Genomic DNA, 24,853 nt, shown 5'->3' with positions numbered 1-24,853 from the left:
CCCCCATGATCAACAGCAATGGGCATTGAAGATGTCAGAATTCTTCTGAGACCATTAAATAAAAACACATATTCAGTAATGAAAAAATTCTCATGCAGGTAATGATTGTGACAGGTCAGGCTTATTAAAATAAAAAGAATCTTTAATGGAAAGAAATTCCAAGCACTGTTGAGGCCACTTTATTTCTAAGTATGGGTAATATCTGATGTTTGTGGTACAAAATGTACCGAGACACTAAATGTGAGATTTTTATGAGCCTGTGCTGACACTCACAAAATTCACTGCCTCTGAGAAAGAGCTGCAGTGCATAGCAGGTTGGCACAGAAAATTCCTACGGATTGTGTTACCCTCTGAAACACTCTTGGCTTATAATCAAGACGCAAGGCCATTAACCCAACATAGATGCCTAAGCATTTCGTTCTCCCCATATAATTTCAGCATTAAGTTTAAAGCAAAAACATGAACTTTCAGCTCGTATTTTCCTACACTACAACCACCTCATCACTCTTCGCTCAGCTCAAAAAGCTTTACACACTTTGTCCAAGAGACCCATCAGAGCCAGGCCAACACAGGAAAGCATTAAACCATGTTCTCATGAAATTCAAATTACATCTTTCACTGACATGTACCAAGATATTATTAATATTATTGAGATTATTATGAAGGATGTTTTTGAGGTAATATAGTACAAGAAAAGCGAAGTAACTGCTGGTACATCATCCATCTGAGGCTGTTAACTTGGCTTTTGTTTTTTTAGGGCTTCTCCATTTATATGGAATTCTTTACATGAGAATCATTTACATCCATTAAGCATACTTTGTTTTGGTACCGTCATGGTACATGGCTTTAAAATCGCAAATACAAAACCGTGAAAACAAGAGTGGAAGAATAGAACAACACACTTTCATTTGTTAATGAGACACACTTAAAGATTTCAATCATTATATTTTATGATTTTTTTCTCATAGTAAAATGCTATAAAACTTATCAGAATAAGCTCTGATTGAAGCAAAGGCATCTGGATTTAGGCCATTTTATACAATAAATCATTTTCTGTTTCAATAAAAACAAAAACAAACCATTTTAACACATAAAGAGGATGCTATGTCAGCCATAAATTGCTCAACCACATAATCATGGAAGCAAATAAAAATAGTTTTACAGTATAGAGAAACAGAATATTGAATCTTAGGACTAAATAATGCCTTTTATAATCTTCTTACCTTAATCTTAATCCTAATCTTAAAATGCTTTCCATTACAGAAGATATAAACCAGGTGACAACCTGCAAAATAACACAAGAGGGATATATAGAGGGAGTCATTTCCTCATACAAAAGGTTCTGAGTGTCTTGTATTTAAAAGTCAAACTCTATTGCAAGTGCCAGTTGGTGGGTTTTTGTTTATTATAGGGAAAGGTCACAGTATATACTGGCTCACAAATGTGATTGGAGGAGGATGTGCCTTACAAGTCTGAGTAAATCACCATGCATCATAAATCAAGGTGGAAAAATCCCATAGTTTCAATTAGAATGGGAAAGGTGTATTGCAGTACCATACTGTAGGAGATGAACTCTGAGGAAGAGGACACATTCAGTAACTCAAAGTGTTTCCTTGTTAGTAGGGATTACTGTTGCCATGAAGGGGTGTTCTTGGTCTGCAACAATGTGTAGGTGGTACATATTAAAGTTTCATTGTCCACAGCATCACACTGCCTTTGCAGGCTTGCTTTCTTCACTAGGTAAGTGATGCACACTCAGCTGGCCATACAAATGGTGTAAAAGCTATTGTTATTAATAAAATTAGGCCACCTTCTTCCATTGCCTTATAGTCCAGTTTTGATGCTCATGTTCCCAGTTTTCCCCAGTGTTCAACAATTTTTTGTCATAGCCAGCATGAAGGGTTTGGGTAATTTGTTCTACATCTTCTGTGGGATCAGGCTAGACAGGCTAGCCTTCTCAATCAGCCTTGTGTTCCCAAGACACTATCTCCAGTTCACTGTTTTCCTTCCTTTTTTACCTATTTACCTATCAACTACATATCGAGAACACCCCACAAGATGTGTTTCAATGATGCTCTGATCCAGTTATCTACCCTTCACAATTTAGCCCTTGTCAAAGTCACTCACAACCTTCCGCTTGCTCATTTCACCGAATCAGAATCAGAATACCTTATTAATCCCCAGGGGCAAATTAGGTTTGTTACCATTGCTCCAATTCACCAAAATAAGAATACAAAAATCGAGACTTATATACTCTAAGATAAAACATACAAAGCATATTATTAAACTAGGTTAAATAACTATACAGGGGAAGATATATTGTTGCACAGTGAGATATGTTCTTGTAAAGTCTTATAAAGTCCGGTTGACACAGATTGACTTCCCAGACTGAAGGGTTCCCAGGGTTGAAGGAGTCTGCAACTGAACATATTCATGTATCCGTTCATGGAGAGGGTGGAACATGCTGTCTGAGATGGCCAGTAGCTTAGACAACATCCTTCTTCCTAACACTACAGTCAGAGAGTCCAGGTCTACCCCAAAACATTACCGGTCGGATGTGTTTATTCAATCCACTGCCCCAGCATGCAACAGCAAAAAAGATTATAGCACTAGCTAAAATAGACTCATAGAATATCTTCAGCATCATCCTCAGCCTCCTCAGAAATTAGAGCCGGCTCTGGCCCTTCTTGTAGACGGCTTCTTAGTCCAGAGTCAAGTTCTTAGTCCAGTCCAGGGTATTATTACTGTGAACTCCCAGGTATTTGTAACAAATAAAATAACTCTGATAACTGACTGTTCACTTGCGTCATATGCTCTTGAGTCCTCTTTGTCATTTATATCTGTGCTACAACATCACATAACAATGGAAATACTGCCAAATAGCCCTGTTGTTGAACTTCATTATCCAGTGGATTATAAAAGAAGTAGTCAACACAAATAAAGAGATTTGTTTTCTAGGGCATGGGGTCAGGGCCGGTGAAGTGCATTGCTCTTAGATGTCACGCACCACAGATATGCGAAGAGCAATACACAGCTGTTTAGAATTAGCCAGGAATTTTGTTTGGAAGGCTGGGAAAGTGGGGGTGGGTTTAGGGGGGTCATGTTGTGGAAACCGGTAATCTGTTGTTTTGCTTGTCAATTCAAACCTGATGGACTGCATCAGGTGAACATTTTATACAATGGTAAGAGAAGTAGGTTTAGCACACTATTTACTACTAATAATAAGTAGAAGAAAAAAAGAAAAGTGAGCAAAAAAAAAATGCATGTACATAAAGTGAAATTTTCAGCATAAACATTATGCTAAAAAAATTTATTTTACTTGTTTTAACAATTAAACCTAGTAGTTATGCTACTAGAAAAGAAACTCAAATCAAGAAGCTTTTGTCATCAGTTCAACCATACAGTATATACTGTAGCTGGTGCAGGACACAGTGAAATGAAACCATCTTTCCCCAGGACCAGGGTGCTACATAAAACAACATAAAGCTACATAAAACAACACAGAGTTAAGGACACAGACTTGCAGTTGTCCTAGCCACATAAAGTGCAACGTGTGAAAGCTACTACAAACAGTGCGAGACAAAAGACACTGCAAACAGACAATACAATACACAACAGGACAAATACACAAAATAGTACAGACCAGTGTGCATACTGCAAACATATTCAAAAAAAACACTCTGAAAGAAATTGTTGAACATTTCCATTTACTTGGAAAATATGACTGATAATCCAAAATATTTTTTTTCTTATTTAAGGATAGTGGTCACATGAAGTCATCAATTATCACCTAGTTGTTTGACTCCTTATTAAAACCTAATGATGACTAAAATCACCCAAACAACCCTGATAAAAATTTACATATCCTTGTTTGGCCACATTATAAACATACAGGCTGACACACAGAGGTTTAAATAGCTATTAAAGGGAAGTTTTCATACCTTTGACTCATTGTAATTGTAATTAGTGTCTATGCATAAATAGTCAGTGAGTTTCTCATGAGGTGATGCACTGACTTGGCTGGATTCTGCACCAAGGGGAAGACGAAGAATTTTCAATGGGCCTGCATAATAAGGTAGAACTTTATAAAGCAGGAAAAGGATATAAAAAGGTACCTCAACACTTGAAAATGCCAGTCAGTACTGTTAAAGAGGTGGAAAATAAATAAATAATAATCCGTTGATAAGAGACGGTCAAGTAGACCAAGAAAGATTTCACCCACTACTGCCAGAAGACTTGTTCAGGATGACAAGGAAAACCCACAAACAACATTGAGAGAAATGCAGGCTGCTCTAAAAAAAAAAAAAAGTGGTGGTGTTGTTTCAAGGTGCACAGTAAGGAGGTAATTAAACACAAATGACCTGCATGGTCCAGTTGCCAGGCGCAAGCCATTACTGCACCCATGCCACAAAAAGGCCTGCCTTCAGTACGCCAGACCGCACATAGACAAGCCTCACAGCTTCTGGAGCAGTCGTTTGGAGTAATCAGACCAATATCTAACTTTATAGTCACAAACATAAATGCTATGTTTGGAGAGGAGTCAACAAGGTGTAAGGTACACCATCTCCACTATAAAGCATGGTGGTGGATCTCTTATGTTTGGGGCTGTATGAGCCCCAGTGGTACAGGTAAGTTAGTAAAAAATGATGGCAAGATGAATGCAGCATGTTATCAGAAAATACTGGCAGATAATTTGTATTCTACAGCATGAAAGCTGCGCATGTGATGCACTCAGATGTTCCAACATGACAATGATGAAAAACACAATGCAAGATTGGCCCTCTAATGGCTACAGCAGAAAAAGCTGAAGATTCTTGAGTGGCCATGAAAGACTTTTGGCCTCGAAAAATGGACAGTTAAACCAGCTGAGAGAATTTAGGACCTTAGAGAGAATTATTACAAAAGACTGCATGCCATCACTGATTCTAAAGATATTTACATTGATATCATTAAAATGCCTTACTGCTGAGCCAAATCTTCTGCCACTAAGCAACTGTGAACAAACCTCCAAACTGTGAAAGTTTTACTCTAGTTCTCTTACCCTACTTGTGTTGCTTCTTGTGGTTATTTGTTATTACTACTGGAACGCTGCTCTCACTGCACAAACAAGCCCAGAAAATACTCCATAAACCTGCAGGCAGTGGACAGCAGAGTGCTTGTAACCCATTACTTCATCATACCTCTTCAGAGCTTGGTTTGGCCTAGTTCTTGTTACAACCACAACAACCAACAACCACTCTGCGCAGCATGACTGGTTTAAAACTACCAGAATTACTGCCAACAGGCCTGGCTGCATGAAACTGTTGCTTTTTTACATGCCTTGATTTTTTTTTTTTTTTACCTAACCCTAACCCTAGGCTACCTACTTGCCGTTAATAATTTTCAAACCTACACTGTTGGCTTGTCCATTAACCTTGGATGCCCTTTCACTCCAACACAGCTCCCTGTAATTGTCCAGATTTTTAATCGGCCTGTGGCAGTGTTTGAAGGAGCAAAGCAGTGTTTGAAGGAGTTAAGCATACTTTGAGGTGAATGATGCAAAATGAAAACTTTGTAGGATTTCAAGCACTGGCAGAAGGACTGTGGAATGGGTTATTTACAGTGGAAAAAGGGAAAGCCCTAATTTGAACCATCTGAGCCTTTGAAAGGAGTTGGGCACCAGAAAGTGCAGCATGACAATGACGGACAAAAAAGTAAAGGGGGCCACATCATTAAAACAAGGCCCTGGTGGATTTTTATACTTCACGAATGATCAAAAATTCATCAGAGTCGCCATGACATACATTGTTTTTTTTTATAGAATATACCATGTTAAAATTAATAAAACAAGAATTAAAATGGCAGTGAGTGCTGCAGCCACAGTTTGGCCTCTCTAACTGATTTTATTTCATTCATCAAGCTAGAGATTTAGTTGCCAATTCACCTCAGCATGGCCTATTGATTAAAGTCCTAAGCACAGGATTGATGTCCTCATCAGAGAAGTCAAGAAACAGTGCTACGTTGGTCATACTCTTTATATTACACTCCATAAACTCTCTGACATGGAGAGCCATGCTCGAGTACATGATACAGTCTGGGAAGTCAGTGTTGCTCTGCAGGGTTTTGGAATTATGCTTCACTGGATTTGGTTTCATTTCTAGTGGAATCAAGCTGCTGCCACAAATTCTTTTTTCTTCTGATTGTCTCAGAACAAAGCTTATACATTTCACAGACATAATCAATATCCATAAATTTGCCTGAATTGTGCATGTGAGAGAGGGAGTGTAAATGAGGAGAGTAAGAACAAAGTCTGACTTTCTGACATATAAGTACGTGCAAGAGACAAAGCACCAGATAGGGAAAGAGCAGACAGACAGTGATAGTGTGAGATAGGGTGTGAGGGAGGACTGTTCCTTTAAGAGAAAAGAAATCTGGCACAGAGCCCATTCTCCAATCTGCTGATGATGAGGCGAGGAAGGAGCCGGGAGCCATATTTAGCGATGAGGTCATCCTTTATGGATAAAAAAAAAGAGAAAAAGATAAGGGGAAAAGAGCAGCCATAGAAAGTGCAGTCACTGTTACTGTCTGATCCTATCAGCCATCATATGGGATCACTGCCTTTCTGCATCTGAAGATCTCTGAATTCATGAGACTCCTACACGTGACTGTCCTTTACTGCATTGTGGACAGTATTTTTTTTATTTTATTTTTTTTTAAAGAAAAAGAAAAGAGGACTTAATAAATGCATATGCAACAGGTTTGATTGATTCGTCACATTTGTGAACAATTTGCTACATCAGGAGGCATGTTCATCGGATCATAAGCATTGTTTATCAAATGGAAATACAAATTTATTTAAATAATTCTAACCTATTGGCTTAAATGTAATAAACAGGTTTCACTGTACATGTTAGTTCTTTACCATATTGCTAGAGAATTAGTGAATGAGAAGAGAAAAGAAGTTTGATGGATTGGGATTTGCCCTCAAACACCCTTACTATTGAACACACACACACACACACACACACACACACACACACACACACACACACACACACACACACACACACATTCAACTGTTCATCCCTCTAATAATTTACCTAAATATAGACAGTGTGGCCAGGACAGATGTGCCAAAGGAGTAATATGGGATTATAGCGCCATCTATAGGAATAAATGCAATTTATAATCTAGCAAACAAATTTTATTGTAACTGTTATTACCAATGCATAAGTCCAAAAAGTCTTATGCCAAAACTATACATATTTTCTTTTCTTAATTCATTAATTTAATGAATGGCACCCTGTTGCTCTGCCAGAAGCCCCCCCCCCCACACACACACACACACAAAGCCTCCCCCTCCCACACATAAACACACACACACACACACACACACACACACACACACACACACACACACACACACACACACACACAAACACACACACACACACACACCGGATGTTAACAAATGCTCAACCCAGTGTACCTTTCTTTCCACTGATGATGTCATTGCCTTCATCCTACACACCAGAAACAAATATGTGAGCATGCTGTTTGTGGAATGCATCTCATCATTCAACACCATTGTGCCCCACAAACCCAGTGCCCACCAGCACTTCTATTGCTACTGTTTCTTCTTCCTCACTTCCATGCACTACAGTCTTTTATGGACAATGCACCACCCTCAAATGGGAATCTCTTCTGTAAATGGTGCATAGTCATTGTCTGAGGTGAGCGTCCTTCCCTCCTGGACATCTACAGCAGGTAAGGAGAGCACAGTGGATCATCAGAGGAGAGACCACGGCAGACAGTATCACATCTTTAGATTCTCACTATCAGAGACCATATTCTTGCAGTTCATCAGACTGTCAAACTATAATAACAACCACAAGCACAGCCCAGTCTTCCAAAGACTACCATCGTACCCTATTATTACATTTATATTTACACTGGATAAAAATCTATACCATTTCTTACATTTATATATATATAAATAGTCAATGTAAAGTTGTTCATTTTTGACTTCTCAAGAAATGTGGTATTGTTTGTATCATACAAAAAATGTTTGTATGATACAAGAGTGAGTTTGTGGTAAAGATGTATACCAAGTTTAGCCAGACCAAATAGGATAAACAAACGTCCTTTGTTTAAATAGAAGATTATTTAGTGTGCCTGTGTCTGATCAAAATGTTGTTAAATGCTATTCACCCTGAAATTAGCTTCTGCGTCCACATGCAGCTGATTTGCATAAGTCATGAGTCAAAAAACTTCACAGAGCTGAAAACAACACAATGATTGTTATTAACAATGATATGCATTGTTAAAGCTAATCTGCGAATGTGTGCCTCACAAGCAGAGAACATGTAAAGCTACAGCATCTTTTTTTATTATTATTTTATTTGAATGATTAAAATTTCATCCAAAAAAATTTATAATCATTAATAAGACATTTATTAATATGAAATGGATGAGTAAAAAATAAAATTTGAGTGTGAATCAAATAAATAAGCTGTTTAAACTTTACAGGATTATCTTTATATAAAGTTGCAGTAACTCAATTCAATTATATCATTTTAGATTTTCAAAAATATCAAATTTGATTCTGTGAATGATTTACATGTTAAAATTCACAATGCATGTGAACAAACAGAAAATAGTGTATAGCTCTGGTAAATGGCTCCACAATAACAAATATAAACATATAGTAAAGGTTTCTGGGTGATTTCAAGGATTCATTGCTGAAAGTTATCTGACACATCCAGGGTCACCAGTTTGATGTTGAGCTCAGTGTATTGTTTGTACAAATTCTTTATGACAGTTTATGGATTTCCTCCAGGTTCTCTAGTCTTCTATGTGCCAAAATCCTGGCTAAATTACCTACAAAGAAAATGAGTATGTGTCCGTGTGTGTTCTCACTCCCAGTGTTCCCAGAACAAGCTCTGGATCCATTTTGAATCTCACCAAGTTATAAAAGGTTACTGAAATGGTGAGTGAGAAATTTTTTCTTAATATTACCTTATGGTGTTTATGTGCACAACCGTTGGTTGACTAACATATCAACTATCTACAACTAAAGCATATAGACATGCCAAAAGGAAGAAAGATTCCAGCTTTCAATTTCATTCAACATGTTTTTAGGCCTTAAGGCCTGAATCAGCCAAATACAGTCTTGTTTTCTTACCAATGTCTAATTTCCTTTAATTTGTTTTTGTAGTATGTTAGCCCTCGGCTTACAGGGATGTAACAGTTTGAAAGCTCTCCTTAAGAAATCCTTCCAACCAGATAGCTCTCACACCTGCACATTGAGCTTTATCCTAAACTAAACACTAAGACATAGTTTTAGTTTTTTTTAAAACACATATTTCCTAGTGATAAAGAGGGCATTCAGTCAGTAAGTCACACAGAGCCCCATTTAGTACCTCAAGAGGGTCAACATCAAGCTACTGTAAAAACATTAATGCACTGTCACCATCTACACCTTAATATACATTACACTTTTTTCATATTTAATACAGTTTAGCCAAAAGACAACATTTCATGAATGTAGTGGACTATGATCAGAAAGTCATGAGTTCAAATCCCAGTATTCCTGCTGGACCCTTTAGCAAGGCTTTTAAACCTAAACCATTTCTGAGAACAGCAGAGAACATGTAGAGCACATAAATACATCAATAGCTGTGATAGCACATAAATATTTTTTATTTCCTTATGTGACTAACACTTAGCCAAACATCTGCTGTCCACTAATGGTATGACAAATGAAGTGCATTAATTAATAGACAACAAAAAGAAGTCTTACTAAAATGAAATTATTGATGAAATGTCCCTGATCCAGTAAAATACTTTTACAATGCAAAGGAACTTTGTAAAGTTATGTAGCTTTATTAAACTCAATTTAAAGCACTCACAGGCACATGTAAGTGAATGGTGAGTGCACAAATAAATATAGTAAAGATCATATTTATAGCAAGAAGTTTGAATTAAAAAAAGGAATTTAACATAACTCAGATCTCCCAGAAGTCTAAAACGTTAAAACGCTGTCCCCTAAATGAACATGGAATTGATCACTTCTGTTTGCACTAAATATATGCTCTATGCTTAGTTACTCCATAGCAACTAGAGAAAGAGTAAGGGGGGGACGGGGACAATATATGAGGTTTTATTATTGTTTAACATCTCAGATGTATACTTAAATAATATCAGACCTCTCTACAAACAGGAAGCAGAAACATTACAAAACAAAAGGTTTTACCATGACTAAATCACGTGTCTCCTTATAATCACCTTTATCCACTGGGAACATAACATTTATTTAGTGCCCATTTATTTATCAGTTGTGAGGTCAGCTGGTGGGGAGAGCTCATGTATTGCACTTTTAAATGAAAACAGGTAGACATGGAATGAATCCTACAGTGCTGAAAATGTGTTACCTAATCATGTATTCACAATTTGTGTGTCTGATTCAGACTGATACTTGTATGAAATGCTGCATTGGCAATGGATCAGATTTAATGTTTACAAATCTGATCTACTGACAAAATTAATAAACATACCATGAACTTGTGACATTTGTTTTCTTTCCTTTTTTCTACATAAAAAGCCACTAAGATGGCTGGTTACATGATTTATTTATTTATTTTTTATTATAGCTTCACTGGATATAAGGTCAAAGCTCTTAAGAAGCTTTTGTAATCATCAAATGGAAAAACTTCAGTATCTGTTATTTCAAACCTGCTGGAATACACAAATCATTTGTCATGAAATATTATAAGCCAGGAGCAAGCTGCTTTTACCTGTTTTTGCTTCCCTTAACAACTCGATTAGTATGAAATTTAACAAAGTCCATCTGACCTGTTATAAATCCTACAGAATTGTAAGCTCAGGTTTAAATCTATGCTATCAAAGCTCATATTTATGTACTGAAATCTCATACATGCAACAACCAGCTGTTGTAATCACTGAAATCATGTGATTATGATTCTGTTTAAACTCTCTGATGTACAGGCAGGTGACAAATTAAAAAGGATAAAAAACAAAATAAAGCATCTTAGAAAGGCACTTGTGTTAGCCCAACACAGGCCACCAGAATAACTCAAGTTATTAATTCATCAAATTAATTTGCTGGAGGGGTTAATATAATTTTTTCCAAAAGCTATTGCCTTAGTTGGTGTTTTGGTGTTTCCCCAAAGTTGTTCAACTGGGTTAAGATCTGTTTAGTGTGATATGCCATAGGATAAAGGACCACTCCAATCAGGACAGAAAAGTTTCAAGATAATTAAAGGTGATCAGCAAAATACCACTACAGCATGACAGAGACTGTTTTTTTCCTTCATTTGTCACCCATCTGTGTCTAGGTCATTTTGAAAAACTGATTAATGAAAATTGCAACAAAACAGTACCAAGCTTCTTCTTTGCTTCATTATCCAACATGCTTTTCACCCTCTTGGATGCTTGTAATACAGCCATAGAGATCAACATTTCATTTTCATTTTAAGTCCATGTGTCATCATTTTTACCAGCATCATCCAACAGGGGTCAGCATATAATCAAAATACACCTCAGTGGTACATACTGGGTTTATATCAGCACGAGAAACAAACACACACTGTGCCATACACAGGCTAGAAAGTCTGAACAACAAACACTGTTTACTGCTTGACATCCATTTGATAAGGAAAGCTTCATATCTCCCTCATGCTACTGACAGATGTTAAGACTTAGCAGTCAGAATCAACAGCTTTAAGAGAGCTCTGCAGTAGCACTCTCTTTTGGTGGGTTAAATCCAGGTAGAGGTCAGATCTGAGGAAGCGAGGGTATGGGTCTTTTTCCATCAGTCCAAAAATCCGTCTTTGAGCTAGGTCAAAACAGTCAGCACCAATGTTCTCCATGTTCTCCTTGGTCTGCTCTCTGGTGAAAGAGTCCAGATTAACCTGGGAGAAAAGAATAAAGAAAAATCATGCTTGTGGTGATTTGACCTGGTTTAATTTTTTTAGTACCTTTGAATACTTGGATGAATTTTAAATGGCTGACTGTACAAAATTCATATTTCACAGTCTTCTAGCACTTGATGTAAACAATGTCTATAGACTCAGTTTAAGGCAGTTTTGCATATATCACACCTGTGATAGCAGTTATTGTGAACAGCTCTTGACCTGCAGCTGAAGGTGCTGCTGCCACATGATTGGCTGATTATATACCTGCATTGAATGTGCAGGTGTACATGTGTTATGAATAAAGTAGACGAGGACTGTAAATCCTGAGCTACATTTAGCAGACATGCCTACAAACAAATTTTCATTGGCACGTTTAAGACTACCTCTTTAGATGACTGGATTGAGATATACACTTCAAATATCTTTTTTGCTCTTGAAGCCATCTTGGATAAAGATTTGATCTTCCTGTATTCCTCACAAGCAAGCCAGAAGTCCAGATTCTCCTCACTGAACTCCGTCTGCAAGAAGGCGTGGAACACGGCGAGTCCATCTGTTAAAGCAGATAACAGTTACACACACACAATTTATTACATGCCATTGTACAATAAAAATACCGTACAGTGTTTGAATGATAGAAAACAAGCTGTTCTTACATTTGTGAGACAGCAACAGGTCAAAAGATTCTCCCCATTTAAGAGCTTCTTCTGGAGAAGGCCTAGTAGAGCAACAGAGCAAAATCCTTGAATTTTTGCATTCAATCCTACCATTTACTTCACCCCAATTCCAGAAATGATATAAACACTTAAACCTTGGTAACTTTATATTTATGACCATTCACATGTTTCTTTTCATTCTGTTAAATGACTACACCATGACTCATCCCATCTTACTCTTTTCTGGTAAATAGATGAAGTAACTAATTAAACTAACTTGTCTGATTTAAGGACTTTCTCAAGCTTGCTGGAAGGATGGCTTCCGGGTCTGTTGTTGTTCTTCTTCCTGAGGAAAGTCAGACGATCCTTCATATCTTTTGCACTGCAGGAAGGAAAGAAACTAAGTCTCACCAGCCAGCTGAATGTTCTAATGTGTGCAGTTGTTTGGTGGTTTAAGAAACACACTAATAGACAGTTAAAGAAATTATCATCAAGAATATTGGGACAGCTGCTGTGTTTCATTGTGTAATGGAGCCAACATTCCCTCATCATGTACTCTATTGGCAAGATTCAATCTGTGTTTAACTGCAGTGTGAAGGCATCAAGCAAAGAGCATATTTTTTGAAGAATAAAAGGTGTTATAAATACATATTCAACAACAAATGAATTGCAACACTCAATACAGATTTGGCAAAATAGATAAAAATAGATGACTTACAGATTTTTAGATTTCTTCTTTTTTATGGCACTTTTCCCCATTTGACATTTACAGTTTGGCTCCCCACAGACCTAGTCATAGGAAAGGAAATGCATTAATACTGTATAACATCCTAAAACAATAAGTCAAAACACAGGCAACAGAAGTGTATTGCTATATACCCTGAAAAATACCGTGCAATATACACTGGCCTGCCACTTGACCCAGTCCTCCAATTTTGTGGCATCACAATGGGGAAAAATGTGATCTCAAACTGTGGCGTGGTTGTTGATGCCAAATGGGCTGGTCCCTTGGGATTTTAAACAGTGTGTGGAGGTTACACAGAATGGTGGAAAAAAAAGCATTGAGTGAGCAGCAGTTGATGATAGAGGGCTGAAGAGATTGGTTTGAGCTGACTAGAATACTATAGTAACAAAAATAAGCACTATTTAACAAGTTTTGTGCAGCCAAGAGAATGCTCAATAGATTGAACATTGTGGCAGATGTGCTACACAGCAAAATATCATATCAGAGTCACATCAGGTTTTACATCTGGGGCTACAGTTTACGGTAAATAGAGTTTAAAATTGTACACTCTAGAATAAAAATACACATGAAAATCCCAGGAGATCAGCAGTTTTTGAAATACTCAAACAATCACATCTGAAAAAACACATGAGATCACATCACACACAAAACCTTCCCCCATGCATGGGCTTATAACTCGTATGTGCATGATTTTATGTACTGTATTCATTGCAGCAAACAGTAGTTTATCTACTCTATTATTTTATATAATTTACACATTGCATTATTAAATTATTTATGCATATAAATAATCTATCCATCCATTATCCGCAGCCATTATCCTAAGCAGGGTCACAGAGAGCCTGGAGCATATACCAGGGGATTTGGGGCACAATGCAGGGGACACCCTGGACAGGGTATCAATCCATTGCAAGGCATAACTGTGTGCACGCACACACCCATTCACACACTATGAACAATTTAAACATGAGAACCCAGAGGATAAGGGAGTACCCACACCCCCAGCAGAGAAACTCAGCACACAGGACAGAGACTGAAATCAAACCCAACCTTGGAGGTGTGTGGAAAGCATCCTAACCATTAAGTCACCATGCCACACTGCCATATAAACATGCAACATATGATAATGGGATTATTATCCATTTTCTACTTTAATGCAGGGGAACATTTTGGTGTCACCGAATCACTCACGTTATACTGTTGTTTGTGAGGAACATTGCATTCAGTGAGGGATGAACCTACCCTTCTACCAGTGAAGAGTAGGCAGATCTGATGGACTGATCCTCTGTTCTTTGTGAGCTCTTTCCTCAGGGTCTGAGGTGAGGGGACAGTCCAGCGCTGCTGTGTTTCTCTGCTGTTCTCCATGCAGTGTATGGCCTGGTCAGAAATAAATCGTGGTGAGCGTGGCTCCTGCAGCAGGCTGCCCTCACTGTGTGTGCGTCGGTGCAATGAGCGCTGCACACACAGTCTCGAACTCTGCTGTCCCCTGCCAGGTGACATCTCCACCAGGCTCCTCCGCTTTAGATAGCCTTCATCACTATCCTCTTCTTCCTCCTCCTCCTCGAGGTCTTCATCATCATCAGTGGATGGTGAAGTGAGAGCATCTGGATTGAAGGAGCGATCTAGGCACAGTTTAGGGATGATAAGAGGTGACGAGGAGGAAGATGAAGTGGGCCTGGCACTCTCACCTTCACCCTGTTCCCTCTTTTCAAACTCTGGCTCCCGTTCACCTTGTTTTGGCTCCTTCACCCTCTCCTTCCAGATGGCAGCAGGCTCCATGTGTACAGATTTAGAGGTGTCTCCCAGTGTAGGCGGGGGTTGGACACACTCACTGGGATATAACACACAGTCAGAGGGAATACTGGTTCTAGCTCTTGTAAGACCACCGAGAGGTAAGCTGGTGCCTTGTGATGGAGAACATGGTTCTGAAACAGTGTGTGCTGCGAAGCCCAGCAATCCCAAATCAGCCTGATCGCCATCCTTTTGCTCCAGCATCTGCCGAGAAAGCATTCACCAAGTGTTACTTTTATAAAGTCCATCTGGCTGAAAAAGTCCAGTGCTTTTCAACCTAATCTCTATCCACTGAGCCTTACAATGTGTTTATAGAATGTATTAATTCCTTAGTCAAAGATATTTCCACATTTTAAATCTGTACATATTTTAGAGCTGGAACTACTGCTACACAGTTTTAATGTTTTACCCTACAAAAGTGTAAGAAAGCAGTGTTTTGCAGAGAAGAAAGAATCCAGAAAGAGGCAAGACACAGAACACAAGAGAAAACACTGGTAAAGTTTTTCAGTGCTAATAATTTTGCCGAGAATCAACACATATCTAAGGCCTGTGTAGCTGCACTTACCATTTGCTTGTATGTAGATTTCAAAAACACTGACATAGCTATTGCCTCAATGACAATTGATCCAACCAATAATTTGCATATCCAATCTGTATCATCACTGATAAGCTTCTTTAACTGGAATTAGGTGTCTGGCATTTTCTGTATTTTAATTATCCATTCGTTATCCCTTTAGACTGTGTACATCATTTTTTTGTTTTAAACACAAGAAGACTAACTAATATAAACTGTATATGCACATGACAGCTTTAAATGCTGTCATGCAGTGTTGTTACAGACAGATATTTGATGCCACATCTGATATGTTCCATTTCAGGAAATTACAGCATGATGTTTATACAGCATTAAGGCAATAACACTCACCTCTTTGACATTAATCATATTCTTACTAGATTTACAGCTTAATTCTCTTTAAGCAGAGAATAAACCAAACACTGTCCACCAAACATTAATCCAACACAACGCATTTTGAGCTTTGCAATATTGGCAAAATAACAATACTATCTGAATGGCAAAGTCAAAAATGTCATCCATCAACATCAAACACTAAAGCCGCTGTTTACTTTAAACTATGCATTTGGCAAAAGCAAACAAGCAAAAATGTGCAAAAGGAAAATAAATATATAAATGTAAGAAAAAATAGTTTAAAAGAAAAATCACTGACAACGCTTAAAATGCCAAATGGAAATGTGCATTGAACATACAGTACATGCAAATATCTAGTATATCTATTGACAAAATTCGAATGACCTCACCTTCATTAATGATCCCGTGTTTATCTCCTAAAAACAAATAATGTGTTCTTTCATCAAGGCAGCAGCACTGGAACAGCTCTGTGACATCTTCCCTTTCCACCCTCCCTCCCATTCGCCCTCCCTCACTTTCTCTCTCCAAGTCACATGTACATATCTGTTTGTGGTGCTCTGATTAATGATGCCGCTGCTGAATCAAATGTTGGTAATGCCAGCCCAGGGGGCACTGAGTCGCAGCAGAAACACGAGATTGACAAAATAAATCTGATTTCTCCTTCATCGTTTTCAAAGGGAATAAAAGAAGACTGAAAGAGGCATCCTGTTTAAATACATACTGAATTGAATTTAAGATGGAACTGTGGTATAAAGCACACAATCTCAGGGGAGAGACTCTATACAAAACAGTGTACCTTACACCAGTGTGATGTTGAGTGTGTCTGAATGTTTATGTGAGACAAATTGAGAAAGGTGAGTACTTTGTACCTGATCAGGACCCATTCTCTCTCCCATAGTGAGCTGCTTGTTGATGTTGTCTCTCAGACACTGGTACACTCTTCTCTTCTGCTCAGCCGAAAAGGCCTCCAAGCTGAACAGACATTCAGCTCTCTACATGCAAAAAAAGAGAGAAGGGGAAAGAAAGGTAAACAGAAAGAGAAACGCATCTCTTTCATTTAGCCAAAGAGCAGCCAATATGTGCTTTATTGTCAGGGTTTATTATGTGTGTCCTTCTACTGCTCAGGCTCTGAAAGGCAACCTTTGTCTCACACACTGCACTGAAAAAGAGGTGAGGGAGCAAAAGCAAGGGACAGAAAGAGGGAGCGAGGGAGAGAAATGATGAGAGAAGGCAAAAAAGAAATGCTGTGTGTGTGTATGTGTGTGTGTGTGTATGAGAAGGAGAGAGAGGTGTTGTCAGGGAGATGGGCAGATGGCCGTGTGTTTAACGCTTCGCCTCTGCGTGTATTTGCTGGAGTGAGCCGTCTGTCTTGCTGACATGTCTACTCTTCTGGGAGAGAGAGGAGCTTGGAACAAACTCAAACGTGACGTACGCCATATCATAATTAAGAGTCACTCCAGCATGGACATACTGTAAAAGCTTCTAACATGTGGTAATTATATGAATCAAGTGCATGAAATGTAATATATGGTACTGTACAGCAGGGCCCTCAAAGTCTTATGAAAATGTATTCAAATTTTATTTTCATAAAAATTTTACTCTTTCAATGGGATTTGGTCATAACAGCAAGGGAACTATTACGATGTAAGTATTTAATACTAACAACATTCAAAAAAAGAACTAACACTGGCAGCAGAGCTGTGACACTATGCATTCATATTGCACCCTAAAACACCTGTCGTTATATCTTATGACCTTTGCTTAAGAAGGAACATTTATCCTTTTTACTGACATTTGGTCACAAGTCACAATAACCTGATTGGCTGATATGATTTATAGAGCAAAATAATTTCTTATTTAAGGATAGTGGTCACATGAAGTCATCAATTATCACCTAGTTGTTTGACTCCTTATTAAAACCTAATGATGACTGAAATCACCCAAACAACCCTGATCAAAAATTTACATATCCTTGTTTGGCCACATTATAAACATACAGGCTGACACACAGAGGTTTAAATAGCTATTAAAGGGAAGTTTCCACACCTTTGACTCATTATAATTGTAATTAGTGTCTGTGCATAAATAGTCAGTGAGTTTCTCAGCTTATGAGGTGATGCACTGACTTGGCTGGATACTGCACCAAGGGTAAGACAAAAGAACTGTCAATGGGCCTGCATAATAAGGTAGAACTTGGAAAGGGAGGAAAGCAGGAAAGGGATATAAAAAGGTACCTCAACACTTGAAAATGCCAGTCAGTACTGTTAAAGAGGTGGAAAATAAATAAATAATAATCCGTTGATAAGAGACGGTCAAGTAGACCAAGAAAGATTTCACCTACTACTGCCAGAAGAATTGTTCAGTATGACAAGGAAAACCCACAAACAACATTGAGAGAAATGCAGGCTGCTCTAAAAAAAAAAAAAAAAAAAAAAAAAAAAAAAAGTGGTTGTTTCAAGGTGAGGTGCACAGTAAGGAGGTAATTAAACACAAATGACCTGCATGGTCCAATTGCCATGAGAAAGCCATTACTGCACCCATACCACAAAAAGGCCTGCCTTCAGTACGCCAGACCGCACATAGACAAGCCTCACAGCTTCTGGAGCAGTCGTTTGGAGTAATCAGACCAATATCTAACTTTATAGTCACAAACATAAATGCTATGTTTGGAGAGGAGTCAACAAGGCCTACGGTGAAAGGTACACCATCTCCACTATAAAGCATGGTGGTGGATCTCTTATGTTTTGGGGCAGTATGAGCCCCAGTGGTACAGGTAAGTTAGTAAAAAATGATGGCAAGATGAATGCAGCATGTTATCAGAAAATACTGGCGGACAATTTGCATTCAACAGCACGAAAGCTGCGCATGGGATGCAGTCGGATGTTCCAACATGACAATGATACAAAAAAAAGGCAAGATTGGCCCTCTAATGGCTACAGCAGAAAAAGTCATCACAGTCTCTTGACCTTAATATCATTGAGACACTTTGGGGAGACATGCAGTTTGTGCAAGAAGAATGGGCAGCTATATATATATATATATATATATATATATATATATATATATATATATATATATATATATATATATATATATATATATATATATATATAAAATGTAAAATAATGAACAGAAGTGAAATCCAAATCTAATGTTTTCTTGTATGCAAAACAGCATACATTTTTCTAGGTACACTTGGAAAGGAATTTGTCGGGTAGATTGTTCCAGGTAGATTGTTCCAAACAAACAATCCAAATATTCTGCTGCTAAAGAAATCAATCATATTCATCCATTATAGAAGTGAGTGATGAATAAGTATCTGCCTGTATCCCTCATCACTGAGGACACCATTAATCCCACAACATAATATTTTATATTTTGACTGTCACTGCTGGACATCTGATGTCAAAGTTCATTGGCTGACCACTGCGTATCCGTTCCTCAACATTGCCCGCTTTTTGTGTTTCTTCAAAATAGCTTGAACAGCACATCTTGAAACCCCAGTCTGTTTTGAAATCTTCAGCTGGCAGAGACCTTGCTGATGCAGTATAACTACCTTGTGTCTTGTTGCTGCGTTCAGACTTGCCATGGTGTATGACCTGTGACATGAAACGGTCTTCCACAAAGTCACTTTAGTAGCATAGTTTGCTGTTCCTCACCCAGTTTTGATCCTCCTACAATGCTGCTTCTGTTTTAGTTACTGAATGTTTTAACCTATATATGACATTGATCATTTGCACCTGCTTGGTATAATTGGTTAATGATTCACCTGATGCTGATCCTACAAAATCCTTGAATTTTTACAAGTATACAAAGTGTGCAAGAAGCTGGTTTGAAGCCATAGGGTAGTCACATCAAATATTAATTTAATTTAGATTTTTTTTCTTCTGTTTTCTTTGCTGTTCTTTACTGTAAATGATTTTCTTTACTCCCACCTAAAACATTTGCACAGTACTGTATGCACATATAAACTATCACCTTATGCATTTATTCAGAACCTTTGTGGGGTAACATTTTTGGGTGGTGAGAGATGTGCTCTTACCTCTATTCTGTATGAGACATACAGGCGTAGTTTTTCTGCAGGAACTGAAAGGAACAGATACATGTCTTAAAATAATCAGTGATGGTTAAATGGACTTCATGATTAGTCAACTACATTATTGTAAAGACTTTCATTTATTTTTCACCATAACCCACATTAATGTAATGAATACCCATTAGGCAATGACAGACTCTTCCGAAAAAAGGGGGAATTAAAAAGGTGCAGAAAAAGCCTAAAATGCCTGCTGTGGTGCGTCTATGGATATTTCTATCCATCATCAGGAAGATGAATAATACACACACCCTCCCAGGCAGCCTGGGACTGACTCTACCGGAGACAAGGCCATTGTTTATGGCGGACACAGCAGCAGAGTGCAAAGCAGCTCGGCAGCCAGTCTCAGACTGATCTCACACACACACACACACACACACACACACACACACACACAAAAACCCTGCTGCCTCCTTCCTGAGTGCTGCCGTGTCTCATATACACAGTTACAAATAATCCAGGGTGGGGCTTGTTCACATCCCCTCTTATCTAAACAATCAGCTCAGAGATGCTACACACAAATATACACACAGCTGTCTATTTCTCAATTCTGTAAACAGCAGTTTGGCAAACCAATGAAATACGCTAGCTGTTCTTTTGCACTGTTATTGCCTTTATTAAACATGCCCTGTTTCTGTGAGGAACAAAAATGAGGACGTTCACATGTACAAGGCATTTGGTTTACATTACCATTAGTGACATGAACAAATCATGTATTAGATGATCAGGTAATAGAGGTAATAGTTTAAAAAAAAAAATTCAACTTCCCATCACTCATCCCAACACTGTTTGGAAGTGTTGCATTAAAAAAAGCAATTCTATAAAGCACATCATAATATATGCCTCCTGAGCTTCTCCAGGTGCAATAAAATGACATTTGGCATTATGTGCTGTGGTCAGATGAGGTAATCCATCCCCATGTTTTGTGATAAAAGGAGTCTGCATACAAGGGAAAACACTGGATTCCCACTATAATTAATAAGGTGGCTCAGTAATACTTATTTTGTTGCTGGTGGATGGGATCTTGTAAGGATTGATAGCATTGTCATTGCACAGTACATTATTTAATGTACCAGGATAGTTAAGCCCAAACCTTCAGACTTTGCCATAGTCAGAGCATTCAACAATGTCATGAACCAAGCATACATTCAAATAACTAGAGAAATTTAGTCTCTGGATCCAAGAGAACCATCAACAGGTGTTTTATAACTGATGTTTCAATCATTTTCAAGCCTGCGTTGTACTATTTTACTCTATTTTGTACTATGTGAAAAATTAAAGAAAGCTAAACCATTTTCCTGTATGTTTGAGTTCACATTGTCACTTATTGCCTGTTTAATATTTGTACTCATTCCCATGAAGGGTGTTGATTTTTCTAGAAAAAAAATATTACCTTTTAAAATGCTTACATTTCACACTAATGCAAGGTTCTTGAATGTGTATTCTAGCTGGCAGCTAATGATAACACAGGGCTTTTACAGCTAACCAATAATCCGCTTTAATTAAATTCACACAGGAAGTGAACTTACACACTGGCATAAGGCTGTATATATGAAACTGAAATTCACTGTATAGTGTACAATTTTAGGAACATTAGCATTTAATTTTGATAATTTTTTGGTGTCCAAGCGAGATGCAGGGCACCAAATTGCCACAATATATTTTGCTAAAGAATTGGGAGACAAGGAGAGACAATTTGCTATTATTTCTCCTCCATTATCTCTGTGCTTTCTCTCTTTGTTGGTCTCTTATGTAATTACTTATTTTGTGCTTTTTTTTTCATTCTTCCATTTGTCTCTTTTTCTTACTCTCTTGCTTGTCCTTCTTATCTGTATAATTTCTCCATGAATTTACACCTCATTTAACTCTTAATCCCTTTTTACCATTTTGTGGGTACCCTTTTATTTTCACAAGCCCAGGGTGTGTTTATTTAGCAGAATATCTGAAAGCAAAAAAGAAAATACCCCTCGTTATGCAGTAAACCAAGGTAAGTAGACATACCGTCTTGCAGCTGGATCTGGTGGAGGTAGAGAGGACTCTGCAGTACATTGCATCGACTGGATTCGTCCTCTCTAGTCAACAGCATGAGGTCAGTGTAGATAAACACTGTGACCTATAGGGGGAGATAGAGTCAATTACCAAAGGCATACTCAAGAAGCCATTGTCCTTGTAGTAGCCATGCATCATGTGTATGTGTTGTAGCTTTTTTCTATTGTAAAATCAGTATGTTGTATAACTGGCTATCATCTGCAAATCTCCTGAGCTAATTGCTTTGCTTTTTATTAGGGTTGAAGAAGCTGATGCTATTTAATTTATATTAACTTTTAGAAGAATTTTTTACATTTGTCTTAAATTCACCCAAACCCTGTTGAAGACCATTATTTCAGATTAGTCTGCAAATATGCACATACTTAGTAATAATAATTATATCCTTTTATTTTATATGATTCAATAACACTTGCCTATCAGATATTCAACAGTAAGATTTTACACTGAAAGCCAGGTTTCCTAAAATACTGCAGCAAAACCTCTGCAGTGACAGTGTTTCATCTTTCGCTTGTTTGATTCCCACAGAAAAGCCAGCTGGGTCAGTGTTTGTTTTGATCCCTACTCCAGACTGGAGCAAGGCCAATCTAGTAAACTCTGCAGCTGAATACCACAGGCAAATACACACACACAAATGTACTTGTGGGAGTCCACTGGGGGAATGAGAGCTAGTGATGAACAGCTTCTCCTTATTAAACACACCAAACTTTACAAATGCCAAACTCCTCAGCATGCATTCACAAGAGCTTCAAAAGAGAAAAAAGGTCAGTTAACAGTGGACCCCTAGTGAGAAAGCACTAGGACAGGACAAAAAGAGAAGGCTGGATTGCTATAGATACACCATGGATCAAGGTGACTATTGTGGCACAGAGAGATTTATCTTTACTCAATATGACTCAAGCTGTGTTATCTAGAGGTCAGACTATTCCCAAACTCAGAGTTTCTCAAAAGCTGCTGCCAGAAGAAAAGTCAAATCCAGGTGTCTCCTTGCCTGAGTCTAAATCTGATTAGACATAGTTGCTAAGTACTTTTGATCAGTACTTTTTGTATTAAACACACCACAAAAGACTTTAATGGAGATATATTATTAGCACTAAATAATAACTTTGCATATCAAAATAGTGAAAACTGGCTCCAAGGAAATTCTTGTAGCAAACCTGAAACAAATAAAAAAAATAAAGAAATAACCTTTTGGGGTAAAAACTACTAAGAATTAATACTGAAAGATTTGATCTATACAGCTAGCAAGGCAGACACAACAGTAAATGTATTACAAGTATCACCCAACCTATAGTCAGACAGCATGGCTGCAAGCTGCTAGCTTTATGTCTGCTCGGTTGTACTGTTCTTGATACAATAGATGTGTTACCTGTTGCACACTTAAGCAGTAATATCATTTACCAGAACTGACCAGTTTTAGCAAAATCTCCAGACCAAACTACATGTCAAAAGCCCTGAAACTAGCCCAAAAATGCCTTTTTAGCTTTTATGCAGAAAATAGAAGCTGATATTTGTTCCCCATAATCCCCTTTTTCTCATGAATAATGTAGCCTTTAGTTAGTAAAACATTTCTAGGGAGCATTTTGGCCTTACCTTAAGTGCTATGTTTGTGCTGTCATGAAGAATCATCTCTTCAGATAACAATAGTGTTCTCTCTGGGCTGCATAGGTCCAATGGCTGAAATTTAAAAAAAAAAAAAGGAAATTTACAGTATACAACTGTATATCCAGTTTATACCATTCCATTAGTGTGTGTATATTTGTGTGTGTGTATATATATATATATATACACATATATATATATATATATATATATATATATATATATATATATATATATATATATATATATCTATATATATATATATATATATATACACATATATATATATATATACACATACATACACACACACACACACACACACACACACACACACACACACACACACACAAAATAAATCGACATAGAGAGAGATATGATCATCATTGTGGGAATAAAAACATGGTCCTCCACCTGGACAAATACAGGGAAGATGAGGATCTTGGGGGCAAGGCTGACGTAAGTGCCATAGCTGGAGTGGGGAAGATGTGACTGTACAAGAGTGCAGTTCTGGTAGTTGGCAAAGCTCTGTCTATAGGATGAGGGTGGAATTGTAGCTGTTTTACTGTTCAGAGATCTGCGTAATGTGGCTTGTGCCTCCACTCCAGTGTCCTGCAGGTAGGCTGTGCTCTGTTGAATCCCTCTTGATGAGTGAGTCTGATAAATTCTCCCTGAAAGTGCAGAGTACTATTTAGGAAACGCTATTCCAAAAATTCACAATTATTTGGTCCAACAAATATTTTCAAATGTTTTATTAATTTACAACAGCATTATTATTAACATTATTAATGTGTTAAACCACAATAAACTGTGGGTCTTACCAAGTGTTCCCAGTGTTCCATTGCTGTCTGGATAAACAGGTTGCAATATCTGAATATAAAAGAAAAATTAACCTGACAAAGCAATCTTATAAGAGCATTTAGCCTTGTTCAGTGACAATATCTAACAGGTCTAAGCCTAATAGGTATGATAAGACTAACCTCATTGTCCATTTATTGAAATATGGACAATATAGACTAATAGGAATCTACAGACTAGGACTTAGAATATATTATACTGAGCGCTTCTAAAGAAAAAAGA

The 24,853-nt window shown here is 37.7% G+C and overlaps 1 protein-coding gene across 11 annotated transcripts in view; it reads right to left on the bottom strand.

The window, feature by feature from the left end:
* Positions 1-9,658: 9,658 nt before the first annotated feature.
* LOC113637676 (regulator of G-protein signaling 3-like) overlaps positions 9,659-24,853 on the bottom strand; it is a 28,232-nt gene continuing 13,037 nt past the window's right edge. For 4 of the 11 annotated variants that reach the window (XM_027138475.2, XM_027138476.2, XM_027138478.2 and 1 more), the window contains 13 exons: positions 24,595-24,643; positions 24,188-24,444; positions 23,765-23,848; positions 22,127-22,238; positions 20,075-20,118; positions 16,902-17,024; positions 16,422-16,448; positions 14,556-15,308; positions 13,287-13,357; positions 12,846-12,950; positions 12,569-12,630; positions 12,299-12,465; positions 10,120-11,912 (listed from right to left, as the gene is read on the bottom strand). In XM_027138475.2, coding sequence (XP_026994276.2) covers positions 11,700-11,912; positions 12,299-12,465; positions 12,569-12,630; positions 12,846-12,950; positions 13,287-13,357; positions 14,556-15,308; positions 16,422-16,448; positions 16,902-17,024; positions 20,075-20,118; positions 22,127-22,238; positions 23,765-23,848; positions 24,188-24,444; positions 24,595-24,643 — 2,067 coding nt within the window. In that variant the 3' untranslated portion in view covers positions 10,120-11,699. Of the gene's footprint in view, positions 11,913-12,298; positions 12,466-12,568; positions 12,631-12,845; positions 12,951-13,286; positions 13,358-14,555; positions 15,309-16,421; positions 16,449-16,901; positions 17,025-19,588; positions 19,910-20,074; positions 20,119-22,126; positions 22,239-23,764; positions 23,849-24,187; positions 24,445-24,594; positions 24,644-24,853 lie in introns of those variants that run through there. The other 7 variants (XM_027138470.2, XM_027138471.2, XM_027138472.2 and 4 more) reach the window with 5 other exon arrangements.

Source organism: Tachysurus fulvidraco, chromosome 9, assembly GCF_022655615.1.
Source record: "Tachysurus fulvidraco isolate hzauxx_2018 chromosome 9, HZAU_PFXX_2.0, whole genome shotgun sequence".
Taxonomy (NCBI): domain Eukaryota; kingdom Metazoa; phylum Chordata; class Actinopteri; order Siluriformes; family Bagridae; genus Tachysurus; species Tachysurus fulvidraco.
Note: the sequence above shows the minus strand (reverse complement) of the source record. Positions and strands in the feature narration are given on the sequence as shown.